General features: G+C 43.0%; 1 protein-coding gene across 1 annotated transcript in view; it reads left to right on the top strand.

Moving 5' to 3' along the window:
• plcd3b (phospholipase C, delta 3b) overlaps nt 1-10,000 on the top strand; it is a 63,570-nt gene that overhangs the window by 26,790 nt on the left and 26,780 nt on the right. The window contains exons 3-4 of the mRNA XM_063220707.1: nt 5,771-5,999; nt 8,393-8,522. Of these exons, the coding sequence (XP_063076777.1) occupies nt 5,771-5,999; nt 8,393-8,522 (359 nt within the window). The remainder of the gene's footprint in view (nt 1-5,770; nt 6,000-8,392; nt 8,523-10,000) is intronic.

The raw sequence follows: 10,000 nt of genomic DNA on the forward strand, positions 1-10,000 counted from the left end.
TGTTGCGGATTCTGTACAGCTAGCCTTGGAGAAATTGCAGCAGTCTTTTAATATCCTACAAAATGCCTTCATTAGTCTTAAGCTTCTACTTAATGTAAGCAAGACTAAATGTATGGTCTTTACTCGATCTAAGCATGGCATGAAAAATGATTTTAATATATCTACTTTAGATGGGTCTGTTATTGAGAGAGTATCACATTATAAGTACCTGGGAATCTGGCTAGATGACAAGTTCACATTCAAGAAACATACTGACTGTCTTGTCACTACGCTCAGACAAAAGCTATCTTTCCTGCACAGAAATAAATATCACTTTCCTGTTTTCTGCAGAAAAAAGTTAATTGAAGCTACTTTTCTGTCTTCCCTTGACTATGGTGATATTATTTACAGACATGCACCACTCTCTAATCTGAAGGCACTTGACACTGTCTATCATTCAGCTCTTCGTTTTATTACTGGGGATCCATATAGTACACATCATTGCCTGTTATATGATAAAGTTGGGTGGGCTCCACTTTCTCACAGAAGGGACATGCATTATTTTATTTTTATTTATAAGGCCCTCACTGGCAAACTCCCATTTTATATTTCATCTCTTTTAGTTTGGCACTCCAACCCATACCAAACCCGCAGCAGCAATTTTTTACTGGAGGTCCCTTATGCCCGCACAGAACTGGGTAAAACAGCTTTTAGTGTCTGTGGACCTTCAGTTTGGAATAACTTACAACTAAGGATGGGTCTTCAAGCCTTTGTGCCATTAGAACATTTTAAAGTTACACTGGGAAGTTTTTTATCACATACTTGCACTTGTTTTAACTCATAAGTTTTAATTCATAGTTTGTCTTAATTCTTATCTCTTATATGATTTATGGTGTATTGTGTATGTTCGTTGTTTATATATGATTTTATATGTGCAATTGTTTGTTTTACTCGACATCATTGTAAATGAGGGCTGGGCCCTCAATGATTCTTCGAGTTTAAATAAATGAAATGAAACACACTTTGTATGTTAAAGAGGTGTCTTTATTTATCATGACTGTTTGCACATGTGGAATTAAATATGAGTAGGGATATTCTGGTAAGTTTAAACAGCTCACCAATCCAACACACAGTGGCAGTGTCGGCAAGTTACAGTAAACGTAACGTAACTGTTTGCGGAATTCAGTTTAATCACAGTCCCGCAAACATCGCTATGGAAACAAATAGCTGAATAAATCAGTAACCAGTAGTATTAATAAGAGGTGTTGGAGAAAATACAAACACCATTAAAATCAAAATACAGCGTGGATGCCTGCGTTTACTTGACCAGAGCAAACATCATTTCACCAATAGACGGGAAATAACTGTTTGGGGTGTGTGTGTACATGTGTGTGTACGTGTGTGTGTGTGTGTGTGTGTGTGTGTGTGTGTGTGTGTGTGTGTGTGTGTGTGTGTGTGTGTGTGTGTGTGTGTGTGTGTGTGTGTGTGCCTGTGCGTGCCTGTGTTTGTTTCTGTGTCTGTGCCTGTGTGTGCACGCAAACCCTCCAATGACACAGTGCCTGTTTAATGAACATCAATAATAGCTGAGCCAATAGTTAACCAGCAGTGTGTGTGTGTGTGTGTGTGTGTGTGTGTGTGTGTGTGTGTGTGTGTGTGTGTGTGTGTGTGTGTGTGTGTGTGTGTGGATAGTTTACCAGCAGGAAGGCTGAGCAGATGGTCTGGTCAGCCCACTGCACTGCACACCGCACATGGCTGGATTGGCCATAAGGAATACAGGGCATTTGCCCAGTGGACTGTTCAAGTCAAGTCAAGTCAAATTTTATTTGTATAGCACATTTCATATTTACATAGACTCAATGTGCTTATTAGAAACACTAAAAGAAACACACATAACAATTTAAAAACAATTAAAATATTAACAACCCAATAAAAAATTAAAATGCACAAAATAAGAGTAAAAGATAAAAAATCATGAATTATAAACTACAGAGAATAAAAAAGTTTTAAGACCCTTCTACTACGGATTGAGGTGACCTAGTTCTAACGGTAGATTATTCCAGAGGGATGGAGCACAGTAACTAAAAGCGCCATGACCGGTTTTTGTGTGAATTCTGGGGACAGTGAGAAGATATTTGTTGGAGGACCTTAAATGACGGGTTGGGTTATGAAGAGATAGCCTATTAGATCAGAAATATAGGGAGGGACTAGATTATTTAATGATTTATAGACAAGAAGAAGTATTTTGAATTCAATTCTTTGCTTAACTGGGAGCCAGTGAAGAGATTTGAGAATAGGGGTGATGTGGTTATATTTGGGAGTTCTAGTGAGTATCCTTGCAGCTGCGTTCTGAATAAGTTGTAGTTTGTTTAACATTTGCTGAGTTAAACCAGCATAAAGTGCATTACAGTAGTCAATGCGACTGGAAACAAGAGTATGGATTACTTTTTCGTAAGATGATTTTGGCCTGGTCCTCCCCTCAATGTCGTGGTTGTCAAGTCAGTCCACATGCCACCACTGCTGACCTCTCTGAGTCAAATTTAAAATATTCATTTTGGCTGTTGTAGTCCAAATAGCATGTAATAGATTGCTAAAAATTTTGCCATGGCATGGGCTTCATTGTCTTTCTCTATGCCTGGTGGACCGATTTTGGCTGATAATGCCTGTAGAACATTTGTGTAATGTTTCTATATATGATTCACGTGACATTTTAACACTACAGCGCGCACACACGTACGCAATGTGCATTCGGTATTCCAATTCAGTTACTTCACTTGTTAGTTGGTTACCAGTACAGTGATGCTGCCTGTATGTGATGCTCCTCTGATTATATTATTTAAAGGGCAACTTCTAACAATTTCAATGTGCTGTTGTATTGCTCACGCTACCCTTGACTTGTCAGTACCCGGTGACCTGCATTTTTTGGCCCAGCCCTTTCAGAGATATGAGCTATTCTAATGGGGGCAACGTTTGTATACATTTTTTTTTTAATGAGCATAGGCCTACTCCAAATATTTTCCCAAAAGGTATCGCTGTTTGCTAGCTGCCTGCTGATGTTGCATAACCTTTTGGATTTTTTTGGGAATAATTAAAAATGTTTTTTTGAAATGTAAACAAAAGTTGCCCCCATTAGAATAGCTCATATCTCGGAAAGGACTGAGCCAAAAAAATGCGGGGTCACCGGGTACTGACAAGTCAAGGGTAGCGTGAGCAATACAACAGCACATTGAAATTGGCAAGAGTTGCCCTTTAAGTGAAGTCTTTATTTATTATACATGGAATCCAGAACCCGGTCTCAGTATCATTCAACACGATACACCCCAGACCACTCCAGCCATTTTGGCTGTTGTAGTCAAAATAGCTTGTAATAGAGCAGTGGTTCCCAACCTTTTTCTTCAGGGACCCATGTTTTTACTATTGTAAGCTTTGGTGACCCAACCACGCGAGCGCCCGCACGAGACGGAGTCACAAGATGCCCTCCGTTTCATGCGAAAACTTTTTGTAGTTATTTTACTCCTCAATTCGTCTTTGGTCAAATATAGAATAAATGTTTAATGTAGCACTTACAATTTGTTGCGTCTATGCATTTATTAGTTAAATGCTTTGTCTTTTATTCAACATGGGCTATATATATTTAAAACGAAACCCCTTAAAATCAAGAGGGCTCCGCGACCCCCTGTGGATCTTTGGCGACCCATAAGGGGGGTCCCGACCCATAGGTTGGGAACCACTGTAATAGAGCACTACAAATCTTGTCATGGGCTTCATTGTCTTTCTCTGTGCCTGGTGGACTAGTCTTGGCTGATAATGCCCGGCCTGATTTTTCACCCCAGTCCAGTCCTGACACCGCACCACAGTGTGCATGGCACAGGGCAATGTTTACATCATTCACGCTCGGTTGACCAGCTGCTTTCTCAGCTAGCATGTTTTTTTTTTACTAATTGACTAGGACCCAAACCAATCTTACTAGACCCCAGGAACCATAATTTAAACATAGGGGTGAATTCAGGTAAATTGGGCCACTTTGGGCCATTCACTTACATGCAAAGAAAATGGCCCAATTTACCTGAATTCACCATAGGTAAATATCACCTGCTGCCTATTTTGCTGCCGTTTCAGAATATGTTTACACATCATGATTCACACTTGGTTGACCAGTTGGTCTCCCAACCAATATGTGTTTTAGGCACCAGACTAATGTGTGTCCTAGACTGCAGAGTCAATGTGACGGTCTTACTCTGAGACTGAGAAGAAGTTTCTTTCTTGAAGCCATTTGTTTACTAAATTCCTGGGAAATATTTGTATCCTAAACTCTCTAGGCCACTGAACCAATATCTTGTATGTGTTTTTGGTATTAACAGACCAAGACCCAAGCTAATCTTAGACTGTTGGAACCATAGACTGAACCGTAAACTTATGCCGCGGGAACCATAACTGCCTGTTTTTAGCACTGGTAGGAGAATATTAATTGAGCTTGGATGAAGATTGTTCTTTCTCCTTACAATGTTTGTCTGGAAACTTTTTCGTCTGTTAAATGAATCGGGAGCTGCTGTTTTAGCACTCACTCCGTGTCCACCATACGCTTCTCTGTGGAAAGTCATATTTACACTTTATTCTCAGTGACTTTATTTTCAGAAATGACATTTTTACATGTTTCTTTTTTTTTTTCATTTATCCTTTATTTAGCCAGGATTGTCCCATTGAGACTAGAGTCTCTTCTGCCAGGGAGTCCTGGTCAAAATGGCAGCATACATATAATTACAGACACAGACAAACACATAGACAAAAAGGAAAATAAATGTACAAAAACACATTAAGAAGAATAAGTTTACATAAAACGTATTATGAGATAAAAAATGTGCTGCATAGTCAGAAACAATGACACTCCTGTCCCATGTCCTCCACCCGTGGTTATTCTTCTCTCCCTCCTATTGATTACAGTCCTAGTCCCTTTAGTTCACTTCTTCTTCCTCTTTCTCGTCCTCCTCAGTTCATTATCAGAGGTGATGATGCATTGTCACCTACCCTCATGGTTACATTGTATTTGAAGGTTTAGCATATGGAAGATATTTACGTAGACTATGCATTCACATAGATACGACATGACCTGACACACACACACACACACACACACACACACACACACACACACACACACACACACACACACACACACACACACACACACACACACACACACACACACACACACACACACACACACACACACACACACACACACACAACACACCTATCCTATCCGGTCCTATCCTATCCTATCCTATCCTATCCTATCCACTGCATTGAATAAAAATTACTGTCTTTCATCTTTGTCGTCACAAAGACAGATGTGCAGTGTGCCCTACAAAGTCCTAACTAATCCTCACGATTTTATCTTCCCTCTGTCCCACCAGCGGTCATGGAAACAGATGTTGAGTGTGTTCTAGAAGGCCCTGACAAATCCCCAACATTCTCTCTACTCCCTCTCTCTCTTTTAGCCTCTGCTGTCTCTCCTCTTGTAGTCTCAGTGACAGATGTGAGGGGCATTCTAGAGTGAGAAGTGTGTTCTAGAATTCCCTAATTCTCTTCTCTAGTGTCCTCTTGTAGTCATGGTGACGGAGGTGGGGTTTGTTATAAAATGTGACATGTGTTCTAGAATTCCCTTACTAATTCTCTCCTCTCTCCTCTCTCCTGTCCTCTTGTAGTCATGGTGACAGACGTGGAGTCCATTCTAGAATGAGATGTGTGTTCTAAAATTCCCTAACTAATTCTCCTCTCTCCTGTCCTCTTGTAGTCACGGTGACGGACGTGGAGTGCGTTCTGGAAGGCTGCCAGTCGGAGGCGCTGCGTAAGATTGGCAAGAAGGTGAATGAGGAGGAGTGTCTGACCATCGTCTTCAAGGGCCCCAGGAAGAGCCTGGACATCCACTGCCCCAGCCAGCAGGACGCGCAGAGCTGGGCACGCGGCATACGCACCCTGCAGGGACGGCTGGAGAACATGACCCAGACACAGAAGCTCGACCAATATCCTTACAGACTCGCCATAGCAAGGTCCCAGGTCGACCAATCGCCTTAGCCAGGTCCCAAAATCGCTTTGGATAAAAAGCGCCTGCTATGTGTAATGTAATGTAATGTAATAATTTTAACCATATTATTTATGCTCACACCAAACATTGTGACTCTCTGCACAGTGAGTCAACTGCAAGTCATCTTTGCAGAGCACACCTTGCTATTCTGACCTGACTTGCTATGCTGACGTTGAACTGACTTAGGCTGGCGGTATGCTTGCTGCAGGGTGCGCGAGCGCACGCACAATTTGTTCATGAACGCGTTGACTTGCGCAATTCTTGTCAATTTTACGCGCGTTAGATACTGCAACCAAACACATGCATTAGGTGCACTATCTTCAAACTCGCTGGGGGCGATCGCAAGAAAGACTCAGTTCCATACAAGTGCTTCAGGGGAAAACGACGATGGCGACAACTTTTCAAGACCGTCTCGAGCTTGTCTGAAATTACAAACATTCGATTTGCGATCATACCCCGTTGCACTTTGACAAAGGAGCGTGCAAATATAGAAGTAGCAGTATCGTCTCCTTGCCCGGTGAGTCCTTATGTTGTTTTGTTTACAGTCTGTGTTCCCAATTTCCTTATCACAATGTTGTTCTCTCTGCCCCCTGGATGACACCGCCAGTATTTTGCATGTTGGTCTACTGTTTTTAAAGCAAGCATGTGCAGTCGGTCGCGCGTCCTGACGCGCATAATTTGTGGCTCGCAGCAAGCGTGCCGAGACCCTTACGCTCAGGTGAACTGCAGATTACCTGTGGTGTAGTTTGGGAATGTAAGAACTCACTCACTGTTCCACACGCACACACACACACACACACACACACACACACACACACACACACACACACACACACACACACACACACACACACACACACACACACTAACACACACTAACACACACTAACACACAGACTCCTACTTCCGCAATCCACATTACCTTCATCAGCTTGTTTTCACTGGAACTGCTATAAAGTTATCTTGTTTGTGAAATGGGCGGTGTGTGGGAGTTCGTATTTCCTTTAATTCATAAGAGGAAATGGTCTCTCTGGAATAGCCTATGCTTTGCCTTTGCAATGCCTTTACTTTAATAGTTTCACTAGTTCACCCTGAGTGCTTGGTGTACACCCTTGGTCTCCAAACAAAGGTCGGCGGGCCAAATCCGGCCCGGGCATGGCAAACATTTGGCCTGCCATGAGGTCAGACTCAGAACAAATGAAAACATAAATGTGTGCCATTTTCGATCAGGAAACCTTCAGTGGGTCATGTCTCTCCAAAGCATTCACAGAGAGTTATGCTAACTTATGCTAACAGTTTCCTTGCAGACATTGACAAGAGAGGAAAACGGAAAAGCAAAAATCTGTTCTCTGTCCAGACATCTAACTTGCTTTTCATTGGGGTTGGTGTGTTGGTTTGGCCCGCAGCCTCACTTGCGCTACATAATTTGGCCCTTGGAGAAAAATAATTAGCTGGTGTACTGTAAAGCATGTTTGGCATATGGTAGCTGACCTCAGTCCCGGGATTCTCTCCCAGAATGCTTTGGTGGCATGCAATCAGCTGGCACCCTCCTCCCTGTGTGTGCAGAGGGATGGTAGAGTGGGGCCACTGGTGACAGGGTTGCCAGATGATGCTGAGTATTTCCAGCCCAAAGATTGCTCAAAACCCGCCTAGAAGCACAAAATCCCGCCCAATTCTATTGATTTCAATGGCAAAACTTGGGCGGGTTTTTCTACAAAATGCCATTTTTACCCGCACACTGCCATCCTAAGTAGCCCAATTGGGCGGGAAACAGCCCAATCTGGCAACACTGGGAGGCGTATGAGGAGGAGGTGGGACAACTCTAAAAGCCTTTGTTTTGTAGAAAAGCCGCACTCTCTGGTGTGATTCTTGTATTTCATTATAGTGGGTTAGCATGACAGACAGACGTCTCAGCGTCTGTGAGGGTAATGACAGGAAGCGAGTGGGGAGAGAGAGATGGGGAAGAGTCGACAAAGGACCTGGGCCGGGAATCGGACCCGGGTCGGCTGCGTATCAAACGAGTGCCCTACCATTTGCACCACGGTAGGGCCATGCACAATGATAGGGCAGCCGTGGCCTGGTTGTAGGACAGCCGTGGCCTAGTGGTTAGAGAGTTGGTCTTTCAATCAAGAGGTTGCAGGTTCGAATCCCCCCCTGACCTCTCCCTACATCTCCATCCATGGCTGAAGTGCCCTTGAGCAAGGCACATAACCTCACAGCTCCCGGGGACTGTAACCAATACCCTGAAAAATAATAACTGTAAGTCGCCTTGAATGTAATGTAATGTAATGTAATGTAATGATTTTGACCTTTGACCTTAACGTGTGTGACCTGGATCCATGGGTACCTGAAGCAGGCCGACCTTGACCAGGACGGCAAGATGAGCTACGAGGAGGTGCAGACGCTGCTGCAGATGATCAACATCGACGTCAGCGAACAGTACGCACGCAACCTATTCACGGTGGGTGCACACACACACACATATAGACACACAGACACAGACACACGCATACACACACACACACACACACACACTACAACATCAAGTCATCACACAACACGTACCTCACATCAGACCAGCTTGTTTGAGAGAGCGACACAGGGGCGGCAATATAAAAACACACACGTGTGTATGCATGTCGCACGACCACACATACACACACACACACCATACACATGCACACAAACACACACACACGACACACACACACACACACAAACACTCACACACACAACATAGTAAAACGGTTATCCTGCTAAACACATCAATTTCCCTCAATTGAAATTGACCCTCTTTCACTAGCGAGATAGAGACTGTGTACACTGTAGAAGGGTAGGGCAGCACAAGTGCAGAGGGGCAGCAGCATGAACTTGCTGTCGGAAAAGTGAAAGTAAAGTCTTCAGAAAGTGAAACCACCGGCAATGTGCTGACTTCATCTTATTTCCAAACCTGCTGAGGCTGAGATGATGATTTTCATTCATCCACGTCATCTATTCTGAGAGTGTGGTCCCATTCAATATAGTTAATTCAACACTCCAAGACTTGAATTTAACACTAAATCATATGGGGCCATATCTGCTCCAAATTGTGTCGAAACGATTGAAATGATTCAAGCGAAAGGGAGTTTTTCCTCACCCCTGAGGCCACCAGGGGCCGCATCTGAGCGCCCAATCTCTGTGTGACTATCTATGACTTATGCTAGGCCCAGCCACTATGGACCTTACGCATCTAAGAATCCTGGTCCTAACCTACGTTGACCTTATGACTCTACAATCTCTATCTATCTCTTCTTCCTCTGCCTTCCTGCTATTTCTGCCTCTCCTCTATACCTCTCCTTTTAAATCCATCTCTAACAATGATGTTTTTTTCCATTTATTAAGCACCTTGAGTTACATGCCTTGTATGATACAGTGCTATACAAATACAATTATTATTATCATTATTATTAAATTATTATAGAATTTGTACTGTACAATCCACTGTTTAGATAAAATATGGGTTTACATTTCTTGGTAGAAAGATATGCATTTCAACTTTTTTTGTTACTATCTGAATCTGAATTTTCCATCTCCAGTGCACAGTGTGCGCTTGACCTTTCCTGAATGCATGTTGTGGAAACCGCAGTACAGGCATGCTTGCGTCTCCTCGGTGTATGTATAGCTTTAATGACAGACCGGCACGGCATAGAATACAACTCTCAAATTATCTGAAATCACAGACAGAAGTTAAGTTAAGTTAGCTGAGGCCAATCTTTTCTGTGTGTGTGTGTGTGCGTGTGTGTGCGTGCGTGCGTGCGTGTGAGAGAGAGAGAGAGAGAGAGAGAGAGAGAGAGAGAGAGAGAGAGAGAGAGAGAGAGTTAGTCTAGGCTAAATATACCACAAAATACAGTACATACATAAGATGCATATACAGATGAAAGGTAGATATCTACATTTATG

The sequence above is a fragment of the Engraulis encrasicolus genome, chromosome 17 (assembly GCF_034702125.1).
Source record: "Engraulis encrasicolus isolate BLACKSEA-1 chromosome 17, IST_EnEncr_1.0, whole genome shotgun sequence".
In the NCBI taxonomy this organism is placed as follows: Eukaryota; Metazoa; Chordata; class Actinopteri; order Clupeiformes; family Engraulidae; genus Engraulis; species Engraulis encrasicolus.